The 23,585-nt window shown below is 43.5% G+C and overlaps 1 protein-coding gene across 16 annotated transcripts in view; it reads left to right on the top strand.

Moving 5' to 3' along the window:
• WNK2 (WNK lysine deficient protein kinase 2) overlaps window positions 1-23,209 on the top strand; it is a 125,528-nt gene extending 102,319 nt beyond the window's left edge. For 15 of the 16 annotated variants that reach the window (XR_013999878.1, XR_013999879.1, XR_013999880.1 and 12 more), the window contains 2 exons: window positions 20,176-20,287; window positions 23,010-23,202. Coding sequence is in view for 12 of the 16 variants with exons in the window: in XM_081151591.1 (XP_081007717.1) it covers window positions 20,176-20,287; window positions 23,010-23,035 (138 nt within the window). In the remaining 4 variants the exon portion in view is untranslated. Of the gene's footprint in view, window positions 1-20,175; window positions 20,288-23,009 lie in introns of all 16 variants that reach the window. The other variant, XM_081151598.1, reaches the window with a different exon arrangement.
• Window positions 23,210-23,585: the final 376 nt, after the last annotated feature.

Consider the following 23,585-nt stretch of genomic DNA (forward strand, 5'->3'; position numbering starts at 1 on the left):
GTAAGAATTTCCTTCCCTTTAAAGGCTGAGTAGCATTCCGTGTGTGCGCCGTTTTGTTCATTTGTTCATCCATTGGCGCTGGGCTGCTGCTGCATTTTGCTGTTGTGACCAGCGCTCCTGTGAATGTGATATACCAAGAGCTTGTTGAGACCCTGCTTTCAGTTCTTTGGGGTAAGTGCCCAGAGTGGAATCACTGGATCACATGGTAATTCCATGTTTAATGTTTTGAGGAATTGCCAAACTGCTTTCTGTGGTGGCCGAACCCTTTTTACATTCCCACCAACAATACACAGAAGTTCCATTTCTCCTCATTTTTGTCAATACTTTTAATTGATTTTTCAGCAGCTGCCATCCTAATGGGTATGAGGTGTGGTATCTCACCGTAACTTAGATTTGCATTTCTGTCTGTAATGATTAGTGATGCTGAAATGTTTTCATGTGCTTATTGGCCATTTGTGTACCTTCTTTGGGAAATTAACAATTCAAGTGCTTTACCCATTTTAAAATAGCACTGTTTTTTGTTGCTGACTTTTAGTTCTTTATTCTGGATATTAATACCTTATCAGACATATGATGTGCAAATATTTTGTGTCAATCTGTGGGTTGCTTTTCTGCTCTGTGCATAGTGCTTTTTGATGCACAAAAGTTTTTAATTTTCATGAAGACCAGTCTATCTATTTTTTTATTTTCTTGCCTCTGTCTTTGGTGTCATATCCAAGTAATCATTGCCAAGTCCAATGTCATGAAGATTCCCCTGTGATTCCCTCTAGGAGTTTAATAATTTTAGCTTTCATGTATTCCTTTAATCCACTTTGAATTAATTTGTGTATGTGGTGTTAGGTAAGGGTTCAACTTCATTCTTTTGCATATGGATATCCAGTTTTTCTAGCAGTATTTGTTGAAAAGACTGTCCTGTCCCCATTGAATGGATTGGCACCCTTGTTGAAAATCAATTGACCATATGTGCAAAGGTTTATTTCTGTATTTTCTATTCTGTTCCATTGGTCTATATGTCAGTCCTTTTGCCAGTATCATACTATTTTGATTCTGTAGCTTTGTGGTAAGTTTTGAAACCAGGAAGTGTAAGTCCTCCAACTTTGTTTTTCTTTTTCAAGATTGTTTTGGTTATTGGTGGTCCCTTGAGAATCCTAATAATGGGGTTTTTTAGGATGGGTTTTTTATTTCTTGAAAAAATGCCATTGAGACTTTAATTGTGATTGCATTGAATCTGTATATCACTTTGGGTGGTATTAACATATTAACAATACTAAGTCTTCCAATCCATAAACATAGGATGCCTTTCCATTCATGTCTTCCTTAATTTCTTGTAGTTTTCAGTGTGTTAGTCTTTCAGCTCCTTACATTTATTCCGAAGTATTTTATTCTTATTTATACTGTTGTGAATATTGTTTTCTTAATTTCCTTTTTAGATTACTCATCATTAACATATGGAAATACAACTGATTTTGTACCCTGCAACTTTGCTGAATATATGAATTAGCTCTAACAATTTTTTTTGGTGGATTTCTTAGGGTTACCTACATATAAGATCATGTCACCTCTAAACAGAGATAATTTTACTTTTACTCTCCAATATGGTTGCCTTTTATTTATTTATTTTGTTTTATTACTTTTGCTGTGTTATTTTCCTTGCCTAATTTCTCTGCCTGAAACTTCCAACACTGTATTGAATAGAAATGGGAAAAGCAAGGAGCCTTGTCTTGTTCCTGACTTTAGAGGAGAAGCCATCAGTCTTCACTATTGAATATGATCTTAGTTATGTGGTTTTTAAACACATGTATATGGCCTTTATCATATTGAGGAAGTCCATTCTGTTTCTAGTTTGTTGAGTGCTTTTATCATGAAAGAGTGTTGGATTTTGTCAAATGCTTTTTCTGCATTATTGATATATCACATTGATTTTCATAGGTTAAACCAACCTTGCATTCCTGGGATAAATCCCACCTAGTCATGGTGTATACTCCTTCTAATATGCTACTGAACTCATTTTGCTAATATTTTAATAAGGATTTTGCCATCAGTATTCATCAGAGCTATTGGTATGTAATTTTCTCATGTTATATTTATATTGTTTCAGTATCAGGATAATGCTGGCCACGTAGATTGAGCTAGGAAGTGTTCCCACCTCTTGAACTTTTTAGAAGAGCTTGAGAAAGATTCTTGTTCTTTCTTTTTTAAATGTTGGTAGAATTCACCAGTGATGCCATCTGGTCCTGGGCTTTTCTTTGTTGAGAGGTTTTTAATTACTGATTTAATCTCACTATTGTTATAGATCTATTCAGATTTTCTGTTTCTTCTTGATTAAGTTATGGTAGTTTGTGTGTTTAAAGAAATTTTTCTATTTTATGTAAGTTATTCAGTCTGGTGGCTAAAACGTTGTCAATTTGTTCTTTTCAAAGAGCTAATTTTGGTTTCATTGATTTAAGATCTTTTTTCTTTTTTAATCTTCACTGAGGATATTTTTCCCATTGCTTTTCAGAGGAAGTGGGAGGGAGGAAGAGAGAGAGGGAGAGAGAAACATCAATCTGAGAGATACACATCAATTGGTTGCTCCCCACACACACCTCGACCAGGGCTAGGTATCAAGCCTGCAACCGAGGTATGTGCCCTAAACCGGAATTGAAACCAGAACCCTCAGTCCTTGGGCTGGTGCTCTAACCACTGAGCCAAACTGGCTAGGGCTAAGATCTTTCTTTTTTAATGTAGGGTTTACAGCCATAAATTTCCCTCTGAGAATTTCTTTTTCTTTTTTTTTCTTTTTCTTTTTTAATAAATTAATTTTTTATTTATCTTTATTATTGAGAGTATTATAGGTGTCCCATTTTCCCCCCCAATTGACCCCCTCCACTTTGCTCCCACGCTCTCCCCAGGCCTTCACCCCATTATTGACTGTGTCCATGGGTTATGCATATAACTTCTTTGGTCAATCTCTTCCCACCCTCCACCCCCTTCCCTCTTCCTCTGAAATATGATCGCCTGTTGCATGCGTCAGTGTCTCTGGGCCTATTTAGTTCATCAGATTTTTTTGTTCATTAGCTTCTTAAAGGAGACCCTTCAACTTTTCCTGTAGTGCTGGTCTGGTGGTGATGAACTCCTTTAGCTTTTTCTTACCTGGGAAGCTCTTTATCTGACCTTCAGTTCTAAATGAAAGCTTTGCTGGGTAGAGCAGTCTTGGTTGTAGTTCCATGTTTTTCATCACTTTGAATATTTCTTGCCACTCCCTTCTGGCCTCCAAAGTTTGCGTGGAGAAATCAGCTGACAGTCATATGGGTGCTCCCTTGTAGGTAACTAACTGCTTTTCTCTTGCTGCTTTTAAGATTCTCTCTTTGTTTTTAACCTTCGGCATTTTTAACTGTGATGTGTCTTGCTGTGGGCCTCTTTGGGTTCCTCTTGTTTGGGACCCTCTGTGCTTCCTGGTCTTGTAAGTCTATTTCTTTCCCCAGGTAGGGGAAGTTTTCTGTCATTATTTTTTCAAATAGGTTTTCAATTTCTTGCTCTCTTTCCTCTTTTTCTGGCACCCCAATAATACGAATGTTGGGCCTCTTGAAGTTGTCCCAGAGGCTCCTTATATTATCTTCATATTTCTGGATTCATTTTTCTTTTTGCTCTTCTGGTTGGGTGTTTTTTGTTTCCTCGTGTTCCAAATTGCTGATTTGCTTCTCAGCGTCCTCTACTCTACTGTTGATTCCCTGTAAGTTATTCTTCATTGCAGTTCCTGTAGCCTTCATTTCAAATTGGTACTTTATTATGTTATCAGTTTTCTCAGTTATTTCCCTAATAGTCTGCTTAAACATCCTTATAAACAAAATTGTGAACTCTGTATCTGTTAGCTTGCTTGGATCTATTTCATTTAGTTCCTCTTCTAGAGATTTCTTCTGTTCTTTCCTTTGTGACATGTTTCTTTGCCTCCACATTTTGCCTGCTTCCAGGTGTTTGTTTCTATGTATTAGGTAGAGCTGCTATGTCTCCTGGAGTTTGTAGAGTGGCTTTGTGTGTAGTAGGTGTCCTGTAGGGTCCAGTGGCTCAGCCTCCCCAATCACCTGAGCTGGGCACTCCAGGTGCTCTCCTTTGTGGGCTGTGTGCACTGTCCTGTTGTAGTTGAGCCTTGGTTGCTGTTGGCGTCACTGGGAGGAATTGACCCCCAGGCCAATTGGCTGTGAGGACCAGCTTCAACTACAGCCAAAGAGCTGCTGTGCTGGAGACACCCCTATGGAGCAGGATTTACTTCAGTGGAGCTTTGGTGTTCACCAAGTGCACCCCTTGAGTGTGTCACTCATGGATGTGGTAGGGTTGTAATCCAGCGTGGTCGAGTCTGGCCACCAGGTGCACTGTCTCTGAGGCCTCCCGGGAGGTGCACAGTCAGCCTGTGCCAGTGCCTTGCCCAGGGCCACTCAGCACGACCTACACAGCAAACCGTAGTTGGCTGCTACTTGTGCTGGGCTTGGAGGTGCCCAGGAGAGGCCAAGCTATGAGTCAATGCAACTGCTGCTAGTGCCAGGCCTGGGGCCACTTATCAAGCCGTATGGGGCCCACTGCTGCTTGTTTGAGAGATTTTAGGAAAGTCCTAAGCATGGGGCTCGTGAGGCCACTTGCACAGAAAAGCCCCTGGAAATGGCCTGGATGAGCTGCAGGGGGGGAGGGCGGGGCCTCCGGGAATCACGGGGCGGGGCCAAAGGTGTGAGTCAGGTGCTGGCGATTCAAACATGGCGCCTGCCCGCCCGCTGTGCCCGGGAGGACTTGCCAAAGGAACAGTGGCCTCTGCAGCTCTTCTGCCTGGGAGGAAGCCGCCCCTCCACCTCTCGCCCCGATTTCAGGCAGGTTAGTTCCCCCCGAGTGTCCCGGGTCCTTTCAGGCTGCTGCCCGGCGCTGGGCTCAGAGGGAGCGTCCGAGTGAGTCCGTGCCGGGCCCTTTAGAGGAGCTGCTGGGGCTCCCGCAGCCTCCACGTCCCTCAGCGACAGTCCCCGCTGGTGTCACAGCCCGGAGTTGTGGGGACGTCTCTTCCCGGCCCTGAAGCCCTGGGCTGGGGCCTGCTGTGGGGCTGGGACCCCTCGCTACTCCGGGAAACCCCCACCACCGAGACTCCCTCCCGGGTTTAACCCACGGCACCAGCTGTGGGCCCGCGGCTGCATCTCCAGGATCCAGCCCCGATCCACCCCTGTCTCCTCCCCTCCTACCGCTCTCGATGCTCCTTCAGTTCCCTGGTTGTGGGGCTTCTGTTCAGCTGGATCTCAGGAGGCTCCGAATGACGGTGGTTCTGTATTTTAGTTGTAATTTTGATGTGGTTGCGGCAGGCAGCGGGTGCAGCTGTTACTTATGCTGCCATCTTGTTTCTCTGAGAATTGCTTTTTCTTTATCTCAAATATATATGTGTTGTTTTTTCATTTTCATTTGTCCTGAAGTATTTTCTAATTTTTTATGATTACTTCTTTGACCCTTGGTTAAGAGTATGTTGTTTAATTTCTGCACATATGTCAGTCTTCTAGTTTTCTTTTTGTTATTGACTTCTAATTTCATTCATTGTGTTAGAAAAGATACTTTGTATGATTTTAATCTTTTTAAAAATTTATTAAGTCTTGTTTTATGGCTTACCACATGGCCTGTTCTGGAGGATGTTCCTTGTGCTCTTGAAAAGAAAGTGTATTCTGCTGTTGTAGGGTGGAGTATTCTGCAGATGTTTGTTAATGCTAATTGGTTTATGGTAGTGTTCAGGTCTTCTCTTTCCTTATTGATCTGTCTAGTTGTTCTGTTCTTTATTGAAAGTGAAGTATTGAGGTCTGCAACTATTAGTGTAGAATTGTCTGTTTCTCTCTTCAGTTCTCTCTATTTGTATCATATAAGTTGGAGCTCTGTTATTAGGTATGTATAAATTTATATATCTTGATGGAGCAAACTTGTTATCAATATATAATGTCCTTTTTCTCTTGTAACCTTTTTTGACTTAAAATTTATTTTGTCTGATAATAAAATAGCCACCCAACTCCCTTTTTTAATCCTTTTACTTTCAACCTCTTTGTGTTTTTGTATCTAAAAGAAAATCTTACAGATAAGCATCGAGATTGACCAAGCTTTTTATTCATTCTGCCAATCTCTGTTTATTAATAGGAGAGTTTAATCCACTTACATTTAAAGTAATTCTTGATAAGGAAGGACTTCTGCCATCTATTTGTCCTCTATATGTCTTACAGGTTTTTACGCCTCAATTTTTCCATTATTGCTTTTAAAAAAATATTTGATTGTCCTTTATAGTGTATATTTTGATTCCCTTTCTCTTTACTTTTCTGTTGTATGTGTATATAACAATAACCTAGGGAATTACAATTAACATCTTAAACTTAAAACAACCTAGTTTGAATAATGTCAACTTTTTTCAATAGTATATAAACACTCTGCTCCTATATATCTCCATCCCTCCCTCTTTGTATTGTTTTTGTCACAGATTGAATTTTTGAATGTTTTGTGCCCATTAACATATATTTATAATTATTGTTTATTGCATTTGCCTTTTAAATTATATATGAATTAAAATAAAAGTACAATATATTTACCTATGTAGTTACTTTCTTATTTCTTCCTATGGCTCTGAGTTACTGCCTAGTATCCTTTCATTTCGCCTCCCATTAGCATTTCATGTAGGGCAGACCTCTTAGTAGCCACCTCTCTTAGTATTTGTTTATCCAAGAGTCTTAATTTCTCCATCATTCTTTTTTTTTTTTTTTTAACATATCTTTATTGATTTCAGAGAGAGGAAAGGAGGGAGAGAGAGAGAGATAGAAACATCAATGATGAGAGAGTCACTGATTGGCTGCCCAGCCCGCAACCCGGGCATGTGCCCTGACCGGGAATCAAACCCCGATCCCCTGGATCCTAGGTCGATGCTCAACCCCTGAGCCATGCCCAGCCAGGCTCTCCATCATTCTTGAAGGATTATGTCATTAGATGTAGAATTCTTGGTTGACAGTCTTTCCTTTCTGTACTTCAGGTATTTCTTCTGCCCCACCTCTCCCTTCTTTTTAGATGCTCATAATGCATAAATTGTGTTGCTCATAAATTGGATTCTCATTTTTCCCAGTATTTGCTGGCTTTGTTTGTTGAAGGCTTCACAGTATCCCACACATCCCATAGGCTCTCTACACTTTTCTACATTCTTTTTTTCTTTCTGCTCCCCAGACTTCGTAATTTCAATTGTATGGTTTCAAGTTTGCTGATTATGTGCTCTGCCTGCTGTTGATCCCCTCTAGTGGAATTTTACATTTCAGTTACTATATTTTAGTTCTAATATTTCTGTTTGCTTCCTTTTATAATTTCTGTCTCTACTAATACTCTCATGTTGTTCATCTGTTATTTTCCTGGCTTCCTGTTTGTCCATGGCTTCCTTTAGCTCTTTGAACATATTTAAGACAGCTAATTTAAAAGTCTTTATTTAGTAAGTCCAAAATCTAGACTTCTTCAGGGATGGTTTCTGTTAATTAGTTTTTTCCCTTTGTGTGGGCCATGCTTTCCTAATTGTATGTTTTGTGATTTTTTGTTGAAAACAGGACATTGGAATATTGTAAGTAGTAACTCTGGAAATCAGATTCTCATTTTTCCCAGTATTTGCTGGCTTTGTTGTTGAAGGCTTTGCTTGTGTTCAGCCATTGTTTTGACTGAGATTTTCTTGAACACCAGGAGCTTAATTTGCCTAAGACTTCTTGCTTACATTGAGACTAGTAGTGAAAACTTAGGGCCTTTTTAGGTCTTTTCTGAACATGTATCCTGCTCTGGCCATGCTCATGGTTTTCTAAATTCCCCAGTACACAGCACTTTTGAATGCTCTAATATCCCAAAGAAATTCTCTCGAATGCTTTACTGTCCTGGCTTTAGGCAGTCTGTGTATGTCTCATTCATAGCCTTTGGCTCCAGGCAATTGTGCATTTTTTGATTGCCTCACAATGTTTTTGAGTCACACCACTTTTCTGCCCCGAGAGAGTTCTAGATTTGATCAGACAGAGATATGTGAGCCTTGTGTCAGTCCTTCAGGGGGCCTCCAGACAAATTAGGACAGACATACAAAATAATTTATGAATAAGATCTCTGCTCCCTCCAGATCCATGGACCAGGGTTTCCCACTGGGAATTAGGCTGCCTTCCTCAGGACAGCTGTAAAACAAGAGAGGAGGTAGGTCAAGGGGCAGTAAAAATACCACAATGCTTTCCTACTTCTAAAAATTTGCCTTTTTCTTTATTTTCCTTTTGCTTCTATTTGATTGCTATAAACCTTTAGCTGTTTTCTGAAGTTCTGATAAAGTTAGTTCTGACAGTGTCTGGTTGTTTTCTTCAATGTTTCTGTGGAAAGAGAGAAATTTGGAGCTGCCTACTCTTCCATTTTGCTCACATCACTCTTAATGAGTTTCTCTGTGTTTGTGCATATTCTGTCAGTTATTGAAAGGAATTTTTAAATTTACCATTATGATGATGGGTTTGTGTATGTCTTATTGTAGTTCTTTTGATTTTTGCTTTATATATTTTGAAGCTATGTTATTAGGTATATTCAAATTTAGATTTACCATGTCTGACTTGTGAGTTGAACTTTTGACATTACCAAGTATTTCTATTATGATTTTTGCCTTTAACACTACTTTGTCTGAAATTGCTATTACTATACTAGGTTCTGGTGGATTATTATTTGCATGGTGTATGATTTCCCATTCTTTATTTTCAGTCTTCCTATATCCTTATGTTTTAGATCTATCTCTTGTAAACAGCCCATAATTTGAGTCTGTTTATTTTTCTTGTCTTAATTATTTTGTTCATTTACATTTAACGTAAATGATTAAAGTCTATTTCTTTTTACCCATTTTCTAGACACTGAAAGGACCATAAAACACTTTAACTCCCCACCTAGCATTTATTTTTTTAATTATGTGTGTCCTTTCAAATCCCACAACACATTTTTTTATACAACTAGTAGTCATCTATTTGCATATTTACCAATTGTGTCATTTCATTCCTTCTTGCCTCTAATCTTCCGTCTGGAATCATTCAGAAGATCCTTTTTTTTTTTTTTTTTTTAATGCCTTGACCAGGAATCGAACCCCGATCGCCCGGATCCTAGGTCGACGCTCAACCGCTGAGCCACTCCTGGCCGGGCGAGAAGATCCTTTAATATATGTGTACCAGTGACTACTTTTTCAGTTTTGGTCTAAAAATATCTTTATTTCATCACCATTCTTGGAGGGTATTTTCAGTTTTTATAGAATTCTAGGTAGGTAGTTATTTAAGCATGTTGATATTTTCATTCCATTGTTATTTAGTTAGATTTGTTTTTGTTGGAAGTAAGCTGCCAATCTGTATGTTGCTCCTTTGAACATAACAAATTCTTTTCTTCTGGCTTCTAATAGTTTCATTTTCAGAAGATTTATTATGTGGTGCCTAAGAATATAAACTTTTATTTTACTTAGACTTCATAGGACTTCATCACGCCAGGGCTCGATTTCTTGACCAAATTTGGACTTTTTTTTCCCCATCACCTCTTCCTATACTGTTCCTGCTCTACTCTCCTACCTCTCCTCTCCTCCTGAGACTCCAGTCCACATGTAATGTCTTTTTTAAAATTGATTTTTGTTTTGAGAGAGAGAGGGGAAAAGAAACATCCATCTGAGAGTGAAACATTGATTGGCTCCCTCCTGCAACCCCCCCCACTGGGGATCAAACCTGCAACCCAGGCATATGCCCTGAATGGGAGTTGAACCTGAAACCTTTGGTGTACAATAGGATGCCCAACCAACTGAGCCATACTGGCCAGAGCCACATGTGAGGTCTTTTACTCTATCCTTGATTCCTACATATTTTCTCATCTTTTATCTTTTGACACTTTATTCTGGATATTTTCTTCAGATCTTATATGGCAGAATTTTTTCTTTGTGTCTAAATTGCTATTAAATCTGTCCATTGAGTTTTAATTTCAGTTATTTTTCAATTGAAGATTTTATATATATTTTTCTTTTTTGTTTTTTTAATTTTTGTTCAAAATATTACAGATGTCCCTTTTTCTCCCCATTGACCCATTGTACCCCACCCCTCCCTGGTCCCTCTCCAAACCATTGTCTGTGTCCTTGGGTTATGCATATATGCATGTAAGTTCTTCGGTTAATCTCTCCCCCTCCACCCACCCACCCCCCTCCGTCACTGTGAGATTTATCAGTCTGATCCATGCTTCCATGTCATTGAATCTACTCTGTTCATCAGTTTATTAAGTTCTTTAGATTCCACATATAAGTGAGATCATGTGATGTTTGTCTTTCTCTGCCTGGCTTATTTCACTTAGAATAATATTCTCCAGGTCCATCCATACTGTCCCAAATGGTATGAGATCCTTCTTCTTTACAGCTGCATAATATTCCATGGTATAAATATCCCACAGCTTTTTATCCACTCATCTGCTGATGGGCACTTGGGCTGTTTCCAGATCTTAGCTATTGTAAATTGTGCTGCTATGAACATAGGGGTGCATATATTCTTTCTGATTAGTGTTTCAGGATTCTTAGGATACATTCCTAGAAGCGGGATCACTGGGTCAAAAGGCAGCTCCATTTTTAATTTTTTGAGGAAACTCTATACTGTTTTCCATGATGGTTGCACCAGTCTACATTCCCACCAGCAGTGTACCACACCCTCGCCAGCACGTTTCATTTGTTGATGATAGCCGTTCTTACAGGTGTGAAGTGATACCTCATTGTGGTTTTAATTTGCATCTCTCTGATGATTAGCAACATTGAGCATTTTCTTATATGTCTCTTTGCCATCTGTATGTCCTCTTTGGAGAAGAGTCTATTCAGGTCCTTTGCCCATTTTTTAATTGGATTCTTTGTCTTCCTCTTTCTGAGTTGTATGCGTTCTTTGTACACTCTGGAAATTACCCCCTTATCAGATACATCCTTGGCAAATATGTTTTCCCGTACTGTGGGTTTCCTTTGTATTTTGAGGCTGTTTTCTTTTGCTGTGCAGAAGCTTTGTAGTTTGATGTAGTCCCATATGTTAATTTTTTTCGTTTGTTTCTCTTGCCCTAGGAGATGTAACAGGGAAAATTCCACTACGTGGGATGTCTGTGACTTGACTGCCTATGTTTTCTTCCAGGATTTTTATGGTTTCGTGACTTACATTTAGGTGTTTTATTCATTTTGAGTTTATTTTTGTGTATGGTGTAAGTTGGTGGTCTAGTTTCATTTTTTTGCATGTAGCTGTCCAGTTTTCCCAGCACCACTTACTGAAGAGACTGTCTTCACTCCATTGTATGCTCTTGCCTCCTTTGTCAAATATTAACTAACCATAATGGTTTGGGTCTGTTTCTGGGGTCTCTGTTCTGTTCCATTGATCTATATGTCTGGTGTTTAACCAATACCAGGCTGTTTTTTTTACAATGACTTTGTAGTACAGTTTGATGTCCAGTAAAGTGATCCCTCCTACTCTGTTCTTTCTTAAGATGGCTGCGGCTATTCAGGGACATTTTTGATTCCATATAAATTTTTTCAGTATTTGTTTTAGCTCTGTAAAATATGCTGTTGGTATTTTAATAGGAATTGCATTGAATCTATGAATTGCTTTGGGTAGTAAGGACATTTTAATGGTATTAATTCTAACAATCCATGTGCATGGTATATTCTTCCACTTGTTTATATGTCCCTCTGTTTCGTTTTTCTGAGTACAGGTCTTTTACATCCTTGGTTAAGTTTATTTCAAGGTATCTTATTTTTTTAGTTGCTGTGGTAAATGGTATTGCTTTTTTAGTTTCTCTCTCTGAGAGTTCATTGTTGGTGTATAAAAATGCCATTGATTTCCAGATGTTAATTTTGTATCCGGCTACCTTGCCAAATTCATTTATCAAATCTAGTAGTACTTTGATAGGGTCTTTAGGGTTTTCTATATACAATATCATATCATCTGCAAATAATATCATCTGACAGTTTTACTTCCTCCTTTCCAATTATGTTTTCTTCCTGTCTGATGGCTATGGCTACGACTTCCAGTACTATGTTGAATAATAGTGGTGAAAGTGGACATCCCTGTCTTGTTCCTGTTTTTAATGGAAATGGTTTTAGTTTTTGCCCATTGAGTATGATGTTGGCTGTAGGTTTGTCATATATGTCCTTTATTATCTTGAGGTATGATCCCTCTATTCCCACTTTGCTGAGAGTTTTTATCAGAAATGGGTGCTGGATTTTGTCGAATGATTTTTCTGCATCTATTGATATGATCATATGATTTTTGTCCTTCATTCTATTTATGTGATGTATCACATTTATTGATTTGTGAATATTGAATCAGCCTTGCATCCCCAGAATAAATCCCACTTGGTCGTGGTGTATGATCCTTTTAATGTATTCCTGGATCCTGTTTGCTGGTATTTTAGTGAGGATTTTAGCATCTATGTTCATCAGGAATATTGCCCTGTAATTTTCTTTCTTTGTAGTGTTTTTATCTGGTTTTGGGATTAGGATGATGCTGGCCTCATAAAAAGAGTTTGGAAGTTTCCCCCCCTCTTGAATTTTCTGGAATAGTTTGAATAGGTGTTAATTCTCCTTTGAATGTTTGGTAAAACCTGTAAATCCATTTGGTCCAGGACTTTTGTTTGCTGGGAGTTTTTTGATTACTGCTTCAATTTCATTAGTTGTTATTGGCCTATTCAGGTTTTCTGCCTCTTCCTGATTCAGCTTTGGAAGGTTGTATGCTTCTAGGAATTTGTCCATTTCCCCATGTTGTCCAATTTGTTGGCATATAGGTGCTCATAGTATTTTCTTACAGTCCTTTGCATTTCTGTTGGGTCTTTTGTTATATCGCCTCTTTCATTTCTGATTTTATTTATTTGGGTCCTCTTTCTTTGTTTCTTGGTGAGTTTGGCTAAAGGTGCATCAATCTTATTTATCTTTTCAAGGACCAGCTCTGGGTTTCATTGAATTTTTGTATTGTTTTTTTAGTCTCTATGTCATTAATTTCTGCTCTGGTCTTTATTATTTCCTTCCTTCTACTTCCTCGGGGCTTTTCTTGCTGCTCTCATTCTAATTATTTTAGTTGTTGTTTTAATGGTTTAATAGGGCTTTTTCGTGTTTCTGGAGGTAGGCCTGTGCTGCTATGAACTTTCCTCTCAGGACCGCTTTCGCTGCATCCCATAGATTTTGGGTTGTTGTTTGTTCATTTTTGGTTTTTTTCCATGAAGTGTTTGATTTCTTTCTTAATCTCATTGGTAACCCATTCATTGTTTAATAACATGCTATTTAGCGTCCATGTGTTTGAATGTTTTTGAGTTTTTTTAAAGTGGTTGATTTCTAGTTTCATGGCATTGTGATCTGAGAAGATGCTTGATATGATTTCAGTTTTTTTTAATTTATAGAGACTTGCCTTGTGCCCTAACATGGGGTCTGTTTTTGAGAATGTTCCATATGCACTTGAGAAGAATGTGTATTCTGCTGCTTTGGGATGAAATTGTCTGTAAATGTCAATTAAATCCTTTAGGTCAAGTGAGTCATTTAACGCCTGTGTTTCCCTGTTGATTTTTTGTCTTGATAATCTGTCCAGTGCTGAGTGGGGTGTTAAAGTCCCCCACTATGATTGTGTTGCTGTTGATTTCTCCCTGAAAGTTTACCAAGAAATTTTTCATATATTTAGGTGCTCCTATATTGGGTGCATAAATGTTTATAAGGGTTATCTCCTCCTGTTGGATTGATCCTTTTAGTATTATATAGTGACAGTCTTTGTCTCTTGTTAAGGTCTTTATTTTGAAGTCTATTTTGTCAGAAATAAATATTGCTACTCTAGCTTTTTTTTTTTTCATTTCCATTTGCATGGACTAATTTTTTTCATCCCTTCACTTTTAGCCTGTGTGAGTCTTTTGCTCTCAGGTAGGTCTCTTGTAGACAGCATATATTTGGGTCCTATTCTCTTACCCATTCAACTACCCTATGTCTTTTGATTAGACCATTTATTCTGTTTACACTTAAGGTTACTATTGATATATAGTTATTTAATTCCATTTTTCCCCTTTATGCTAATGTACCTTTCTCTCAATATTTCTTCTTTTTCTTAGAGCAGTCCTTTTAGCATTTCTTGCAATGCTGGTTTGGTGGTACTGAACTCCTTTAGCCTTTTTTTGTCTGGGAAGCTCTTTATTTCACCTTCAATTTTTAAATGACAGCCTTGCTGGATAAAGCAATCTTGGTTGCATGTTCTTGCTTTTCATTACTTGGAGAACTTCATGCCCTCCCTTCTGGCCTGAAGAGTTTCTGTTGAGGTATCAGCTGTTAGCTTTATGGGGGTTCCCTTGTAGGTCACTGCTTGTCTCTCTCTTGCAGCCCTTAATATTCTCTCTTTGTCCTTGACATTTGCCATTTTAATTATGATGTGTCTTGGAGTGCGTCTCTTTGGGTCCCTCTTGTTTGGAACCCTCTGTGCTTCCTGAACTTGTGCTGCTTTCTCCCTCACCAGCCTAGGGAAGTTTTCTGTCATTATTTCCTCCACCAAGTTCTCTATCCCTTGCTCTCTTTCCTCCCCCTCCGGCACTCCTATAATGCGAATGTTGTTTTGCCTCACGTTGTCCCAAAGCTCCCTTAGACTGTCCTCGTGCTTTTTAAGTGTTTTTTCTTTTTGCTGCTCTGAGTGATTTTTTTCTACCTTATCTTCTAAGTCACTTATTCTCTCCTCTGCTTCATTGAGCATTCTTTTAATTCCTTCCAGTGTATTCTTGATATCAGAGACAGCATTCTTCATTTCTGCCTGATTCTTATTTATGATATTCATCTCTTTTTTCATGTTTTCACTAAGTTCCTTGACCTTACCATTAAGTGTGTTGTTTTCATTAATTTCCTTGAGCATCTTTATAACCATTAGTCTGAACTCTATTTCTGATCACTTGCTTAATTCCATCTCATTGAAGTCTTTTTCTGGCTATTTTTCTTTTTCTTTAGTTTGGGGGTTGTTTCTTTTTCTCCCCATTTTGGTGACTTTTAGTGTTTGTATCTATATATTAGATATATTTGCTATCTCCTAGTCTTTTAGGCTGGGATTTTGTAGTGTAAGTCCAGTGGAGCCCAGAGGTTTGTTTTCTTTATACTTTTGAGTTCTTTGCTCTAGGCGTGTCCTTTTCATTGGTGTCCCTTTTGTGCTTTCTTTGGCCTCTCCTATTGTGATTTGGCCTAGAGTGTTGTTGACCAGTCCTTAGGAGGACTCTCCTCTCAGGTTGGCCAACTGTGGGTCTCAGCCCCAACCTCGTCGTGTAAGCTGTTGTACGGGTGCTGGCAAGGCAGGACAATACACAACTAAACTTCCAGGAAACAAGGGGTGTCTTACAGAATATCTTGACAGTCACAGTGAAAACAACCCACGTGAAAATAGAACTGGGAGAGTGATGGGAGAACACAAAAGCTAAAGCCAAAAAAAGGGGGGGAAAAAGAAAGAGAGAAAGAAAAATAAAGCTAGCGAGAGAAAACAATATTACTGCTAATAGTAATGAAAATTTTAAAAATAATAATAATAAACTAAAATAAAATGTAAAAAATAGAGAAGCTACTGGGAGATAAAAGGGGCAGAGAAAAGATTCTGAAAGAAGGGCCAGCAAAAAGTTAAGGGTAGAGAATAGGAATAGGATAACAGTTGAAAATGAGAAAACAAAAATACAATGAAGAGACAAACAGAAACTAACAATCAAACAAAAAGACTGGAAGACAGAAGGGAGAAAATAAAAGAAAGAGAAAAGAAGTTATGCCAATGGAACTAGAAGAGAGAGAGGTAAACCCAGGCAGGGAGGGAGGCCAATAAGAGATGTGGGGGAAACTATAGAGAAAAGCAGAAACCTTATTGGTTATAATGATAATATCCCAGCAATTAAGCAGAGAATATCAAGAAAATCTTGATAGTAGAAGCAAAGACAAAACAAAACAAAGCGAGAGAACAAACAAAAAACAAAACAAAATTCCTTTTTAAAAAAATTAATTTAAAAAATTTTTTTCCTTTCTCTTTGACAGTCAATCAGTTGAGTTTCTTGGGCAGCTTGTGTTGGCTGCGGCTCACTGTTTTGTGGGCTGATTTCATTCTCCTGGGAGGTGCTTGTGTATCAGCCAATGTGAGGAGCGTCCAGGTTTGGCTCTGGTGTCCTCAGGTCGATGGTTGATCTGAGGCTCTCTATGGACCTCCTCCACCTGTCAGCTACTTTGCCTCCCCCTTGTGGTTGCCTGGTCTTACTCCAGAGTCTTCTGAAGAGTCTTAGGGTGCAGGGTGGCTAGTGTATCTCAGGGCGTCACTCCCCTTACTTTGAGGCTTCACTGTCAGGCGCTCACGGTGAGGAAGTTAGTCTCTGCTTCAAGGCCAACTCCTCTATTTCTGCCAAATCCTCCGACTCTAGTTGCCCAGGCTCTGGCCTGCTGTAGGTTCAGGTTCACCTCAGCCTGTTGCCTTTTCTGTATGGGAGTTTCAGTGGCCTGGGCTCAGTGGGTTTGATCAAAAGAGACTCCTGTGAGCACTTTGCCTGCCCCGCCCCCAGCAGGGGTTTCAGCTTTTCCTCCAGCTCCCAAACAGTCCTGAGAGTCTAGTTCTTGTGATGTCCTGTGAGCGGCTCTCCCTCCCCCTCAGGACTGTGCCCTGCCGGGCGGGGTGGACAGGGTCGGATCTGGGGCCTCAGTGAGCCCACCGCCCCTTTCCTGTTGGGGGCGGTGTTCCCGGCTGGGGGAGAGGCCGGCGGGCTCCGCCCCTCCCTGCCCAGCTCTGGTTGGCTGGTCGCCCAGGGCGCGTATTCCGAACTCTCCACAATGCAGACAGAAATCCCAGCTGGTCTCTCTCCCCAGTGCAAGCCAGGAAGGTGGGAGCCAGTTCAGCAAACAAAAACTCAGACGCACAGAAAGCAGCACACGGGCAAGGAATCCGCCTGCAAGGCTCTGCTGCCCCCACATCAAGGCACCAAGCAAGGGGGCACACAGTCAGGCCGCGCAGGCCCCCTTTACCGCTGGTCTCAGGAAAGCTGGGCCACGGCACGCCTCAGGGCTGGTCACAGATTTCAGAATCTCCCAGAGAGTTCAGGCGGCTGCAGGAAACCTCCACAGCCAGTCGGTCCCTGGCAATGGGAGGGCCCTTTTCTTTCCCCCGCGCCACACAGATTAAATGCTCTCTGGGGCTCAGCACAGTGCCTTACAGGAGGCAGCGGGTCCCTGGATGTGGCTGCTCTGTGCCATCTGGTCCCTTTCTCCTCGGGTCAGCACCCTGAGCACAAGGCGCCCGCCGCAGCCGCATTAGAGGCTTTGTTTCACTAGGAAGACGCGGTCCCCTCCTCGCAGGCACACTTTTCCCCGGGGTCCCTCTGCCCTGTGCACGGGGCGCTCCTTCCCCTCTCGTGGCTCCGGGTGTGGGGTCCCCGCTTTTGGAGGCCGGTCCACACGCCCGAGGCCTCCAGGCCTCGGGGCTCGGAGCCCAGCGCAGGCTTCAGGGGGGCTCCCCCTTCCTAAGCCCCCCCGTACCAGACTCCGTGATGTCTCCGGAGTGCTCCCCACTCGCGCTTCGTCCGCTCAGGTATATTTTTCTAGTTTTTCCAAGCTGGCTATGCACTACTTTAGGAGTAAATCGGTCCGTGGCTGGGAGCAGGGACGCTCTGCTGCTTGTCCCAGGGCCGCCATCGTCCCGAAAACCAAGATTTTATATTTTGTTGTCCCGTCACCTACACACACATCTGCTGTATCTTTTTCATCTCCATTTTATTTTATTTTTATTTTTATTATATATCTTTATTGGTTTCAGAGAGGGGAGAGAGAGAGAAACATCCATGATGAGAGAGTCATTGATCGGCCGCCTCCTGCACGCCCCCAGCCGGGGACCAAGCCCCCAACCCGGGCATGTGCCCTGACCCGGAGTCGAACCCCGACCTCCTGGGTCCTGGGTCGATGCTCAACCGCTGAGCCAGTCCTCTGTTCAAATTCTCAGTCTTCTTTCTTCCTTAATATTTTATAGTTTTCATATTCTGTTTCACCTAGTATTGCCTTGTCTTTTTTTGTGACTTTTGCAAAAAGTGTGTGGGGGATATTGTATTTGAAAACTTATCTGTAAAAATAATTAGAAGCCTAGAAACAGGTTTCTTACTGTTTTCATTTGCCTTTTGCCCCTTTACACAATCTTTTTTCCATCTTGTGTCCAGTTCCTGGTCAGGGATCTTTACCATGGAAACGTTGAAATAGCTCTTTATTTATTACTGATTTCCTGGAGGTCGTTGTGTATCTGTCCTTCACCGTGTACAGTGGACCCTTGAACGATGCCGGGGCCAAGGCTGCCAGCCCCCAAGCAGTTGAAAATCCACACTTACCTATAGTCAGCCCTCTGCATATGTGGATTCCCAGCTGCAGACAAACAACAGCTGACCCTTGAATAACACAGGTTGGAACTTCTCAGGTCCACTTATACGTGGCTTTTTTTTCTACTAGTCTTTGGCTTGTCTTTTTATTTTCTTCATGATGAAAGTGAAATGGCAAAAGTTTTAATTTTGTTGAGGTCCAGTTTATCAAATTTTTTATGTTCAGTAATATTTTTGTTCCATTTAAGGAATCTGCCTCTTCCAAGACCAGGAGGTGTTCTGTGCTCCGGTTGTTCCAGCCAGGCCTGTGAGCCACCTCAGATTAACTTTTGTGTGTGATTCGATGTAGGGCTCAAGTGTCCCCCCCATATGCATATCTGTGGTTGTTACCAGCATGTCCCCTTCCACAGACATTCATCAAGTGGCTCTGTGTGTGTAGGTCCACTTTCTGAAGTCACTGTTTTGTTCCACTGAGCCATTCTTTTATCCTTATGATAATTCTACAACCTTCTCATCACTGTGGCTTTATAGTAAATTTAATATCTGACTGTGTGAGGCCTCCAACACTGATATTCTTCAAGAATTTCTTGATATTTCTAGGTTCTTAATATTTCCATATATATTTTACACACGGCCTGTCAATTTCTACAGAATAGCCTGCTGGGATTTTAATCGGGATTGTATTGAGTTTTTTAATTAACTGAGATTTGACACGGTAACAGTATTGAGTGTTCCTATGAACTTGACATGTGTGTTCATTTGTCTTTTTTTACTTTCTCTCAGCAAAGGTTTGTAGTATCAGAGTTGTGACACACATTTCGTTAAGTGTATCCTAGGGAGTGGATGTTTTGGAATGCAGTTGTTTGTTCGTATATAGAAATACAGTTGAGTTCTGTGTCTTGTACCCTGCAATCTTGCTAAATTTGTCGGTTAGTTCTGGAAATTGATTTGTTCACTCTTTTGGGTTTTGTCCATACACAGTCTTGGCATCTGTAAATGAAGATGGTTTCCCTTTTGTCCCGTCTGTGCCTCTATCCTTGCCTTGCCTTGCCTGGGCTTGGACCCCATGCATGCTGACTAGGAGCAAGGGCTCTGGGCGAGAGCATTTGCCATCTCTCACTGGCATGGGTGGGTGCGGGTTTCAGGCTGCCTTCGCAGGGCCTCGGCTGTCCTTGAAGGAATGCAGAGCCCCTCACATCCCTCCCTGCATCTGTGGCGAGTATCCCTGGGCTTCTCCCTTCAGGTGTAGCTGGGTGAGGTGCACCAGTTTCCACTGGACAGCAGCATTGCGTTCCTGGGGCAAACCCCATGAGCCGGTGATGTTTTATCTTTTTTAGTTGCTGGAATTGACCTGCCAGCATTTTGTCTAGAGGTTTGGTTTGCCGGCCTCCTTCCTTGCTGCAGCCTCCTGAGGTGTCTGCATCACGAGCACACTGGTCTCACCAACTCTCTCTGTTCACTGCCTCACCCTCATGCTGCTTCTCGGGGGTGTGGAGAGCAGAGGGGCCACCCTGCCACTCTTGCAGGCTTTGGGCACATGCCCCACATGCTCCCAGCTGCTCTGGTCCTCCCATAATGACACTGAGCAGTCAAGCAGTAGGCCTTTGGGTTGGAGCCTGTGGCCTGTGGACAGCTGGAGCGTTTAGCCCAGAGGTGGCCAGGCTGCAGCTTTGGAGAGCAAGGGAAGAGGGCGTCTGCTTCCTGGCCCCATACCGTCACTCGGTGCCAGCTGTTAGAAGGTACCCCATGGCAGGTCCTGGGACACTCTCCTGAGGACAGAGAAACTGTGGGGACCCTTGGGGCCACTGGGGGAGGCCAGTTGATTGCAGCCACATGTGTCCTCCCCTTCTTGTCTTGTAGATGAACACACCTCGAGCAACAGTGGGGACACCATGTCTGGCCCTGGCGTCTGGCCCTCTACCCACCACTGTCATTCCTGGAACTGCCCTGGCCCTACCTGTGCCCATGCCAGGTACTGCCCTCTCTGGCCTCTCAGCCCCACCCTGTGCACTGCTTCTGGGCCAGTACAGAAGCCTGCTCCCTGCTCCTGTTTCCTGGGGTTCCTGGGCAGCCCAGGCCAGCAGCCGAAGCCCTGCCTGGGGGCGAGGCTTGAGCACAGTGGGTGGGCCGATGGGTCCCACATTCTTTCGGCCACCTGTGGTCAGCATGCCAGGCCCCAGGCTGTGGGTCCTGTAGCTCTGTCTGACCACCTGCCAGATGGATGTGCTGAATTGAATAGCCCAGAGGCGCTGGGGTGTGGTGTGGCCTCCCAGCCTGTCCTGCCCTCCTGAGGTGCCCACAGAGGGCCTGTGAGGGCTGCCCTTCCTCCTTTATCTCTGCGGGCCCCGTTTACTCTGAGGTTCCCGTGGGTTGCACCTAGTCTTTGTATCTACTTCCTGTACTTGGATTAATGTTTCGAACATTGTAATTGCCCTGCAGAATTACCGTGCCTTGAGTTTCAGGTTTTCTGTTCCCTGATGGAAAGAGATGTTTAAAAAATCATGTATTGAAAAAGGTGTATTTCATTTGCAGTTGGCTTGTGTGCTAATATCTTATTTCCCATTTTAAGTTGCAGAGAGATATAAATGGTTTACAAATTTGAAGCTACAGTCTGATCTTTAGTTTTCTGTTGTGTTATATATTTTTTTAAATTGAACTAGTGACCTTGACTATTGAAGGGTTTGCACGTGTTAGGGGAGCCCTGCTACCTGTTCATAAAGGGAGGTCTCTCTGGGCTTCTGCATCACTGGTAGCAAACAAGCGCACACATACGCTGAGCTGCAGCACTACAGGCGCCGCCAGCAGGCGCCCACGGAGGCATGGTTCCTGGGGCCGTGTGGAACCTGCTGGGAAGTTCTAGGTGAGCAGACTGCCCCTCAGGACCCAAAGCCAGGCAGGGCTGCTGTGACATGGGGAAGGTAAGGGTGTGTCTTCATCAGGGGAGCACAGGCTGGCGCCGCCCTGCTGACACACGCCCCTTTGGCTCTGGGATCCCGTCCACCGTCCTGCTGACCCTCCTTCCTTTTCCATCATCTGCACTGAGACCTGTGGCCACCTGGGCCTGGCCCTGTGGCATGTTCGCAGGCTGTTCCACCCACCTCTGGCCCCCAGACTGCTCTCCAGGCACCATGGCTGCCCAGCCAGTCGGACTCATCCGAGGCAGGCGGCAGGCAGCCCCCAGTGAAACTAAAGGCCCTGCTCCTCACTGGCCAGCATGTTGCCCACTCCCCATGGGGAGGCAGCTGGTTGGGCTGCCCAGCTGTGAATGGAGAATTCTGCTGCGTTTGGGGGCCTCACTAGAACTAGCTAACTTACTTTGGTTTACAGTTATTCCATCAATTCAGTTAGAATTGCATTTTCGAGGTGATTATGCAGAATCTTATGCCAGGGCATGATGCTGCACTAAGGTTTCCTTCTCTGTAACGTGCCCTTTGGTTTTGCTGAGTTTTGTGTGCGTGGGTCCTGAGGGTGGTGGAAGTTAACCCTCCCCACCAGCACCTGCGCCAGCTCCACTGCGCCAGCATGAGGCTTAGAGTTCTGGCCGTGCACATGAGTGGTCAGTGGCACAGGATTCCCACAAGATTGTATATACGAAGGAGAAAAATAAACATTTTTGCTTGAAAATAGTGTGAAACCACATCCTTTTCTTTCTCTTTACCCACATAGAAGCCAAGTCAGCTAGCTCCACAGGGAGGCAGCGGGCAGGCTGCGTGCTGGCAGTGGGCACCGTCTGCCCAGGAGGCAAGAGTGGGTGTCGTGGGACCATCTTGTGCACACAGCACCCCACCGGCGTGCCCTGGTCCCCGGATGGCAGCCTCCACGGGCTCCGGGCCTGGGTTGGTCTGTTCACTCTGCTTTCCACCCCCTGAACTTGAGCTGCATAGAGATGTGGGCTGGGCTCCACCCCACAGACAAAGTGAGACTCACGGTCAACTAAACGATGTTCTCAGTCCCTGTCCACGTTGGCTGTTTCCAAGAAAGCTGGGTTTGCGTGGCTCTGTGGATGATGTATAAGGGGAGGTGCAGGCTCTAGGCCTTGTGAGAGGCTTTGAGGTTGGGGCCACCCAAGGGTCATGGAAGGGATTCTGCTGTACCGAAGGCACAGGGCCGTGTTGCAGGTGTGGGTTTGAGGTCTTTGTCCCAGTGGACCCCCGCTCCCCAGCCCCGTGGGGCTCAGCGTGTGTTTCTGGCCGTCTGCCCTTGATGGCCTTTTGCTCAGTAGCCTGTGCCCCTGCATTCACTCAGGCTGGGGGCCGGTGCCCCTGTTGCACCCAGCTAGGGCTGCTGCCCCGGTCTGCAGGTCCCACACTCCCACAGACATGAAGTCAGGCTTTGTGCCTGTGTTCATGGAGGGTTGGGGACCCCCAGCTACATTTGGTGCCTCATCTTAGTGCTGGCCTTGAGCAGAATCCATGGCATCTCGTGGTTGCTGTGCCCAAGGAGCCAGAGGCAGTTTTCTCCGTCAGCTCAGCTCGAGTGTGCAGGTGCTGGGAGGGCCTGTCTGGTTTGGGGCAGTTGCTCAGTGTGGTAGGTGGCCAGGGGCAGAGGCTGCCGGGTCTGTCTGCACAGGGCAGGTTGCAGTCAGGCCTTCCAGCCTCCAAGGAACGTGGGTGCTTTGGTGTCACTGCTCCACCCTCCAGGGCCTGGTATGACCATGTAGAGCCTGTAATGAGCTGTATGGTTTTGTTTTCTAGATTCTGAGAGTGAGAAGCCCACCTGAGCCAGGCAGGCTGACCTGACCCGACGCCAGGCACCGTGTCGTCTCATGCAGAGAAGGCGAGTCTGCGCCTCGTGTCAGTTCACAGTTTTGTAACCACTTTCTAAGCATTTTTTTTATTCACAATTGGAAACACAAATGTAATGCAAGAATAAAAAATATTTTGGGGGAAAAAGGACTTCGGTTTTTCAAACTCTCCTTTTCAGTGGCTCCCAGACAGACAGTGGGCCCGAGATGGCAGTGAGTGGGTGAGGGTGCTGGAGGGACTCTGGGGGGCCCTTAGCCAAGGGTTTCTGGGTCCGATGATGAGCTTTTGCAGTCTGCAGGGCACTACCGTGCCCCGGCTAGTTCAGGGTTCTCCATCCACCGGCAGCCGGGAGAGGTGAGATGTGCAGCACGTTGCACCTCTTGGAGAAGCAGCCTAGCCCTGGATGGCTGGTGACCTGGCCCGTTTTCCAGTTGTTTTCCCCTTTGGGCCCAGGGCAACGCCCATTCTTTGCAGGGCCTTGGAGGCTGAGCAGCGGTGCCCATTTCAGGTGAGGGCCCTTGGCCT

Source organism: Miniopterus schreibersii (assembly GCF_964146895.1).
Source record: "Miniopterus schreibersii genome assembly, chromosome: 11".
NCBI lineage: Eukaryota > Metazoa > Chordata > Mammalia > Chiroptera > Miniopteridae > Miniopterus > Miniopterus schreibersii.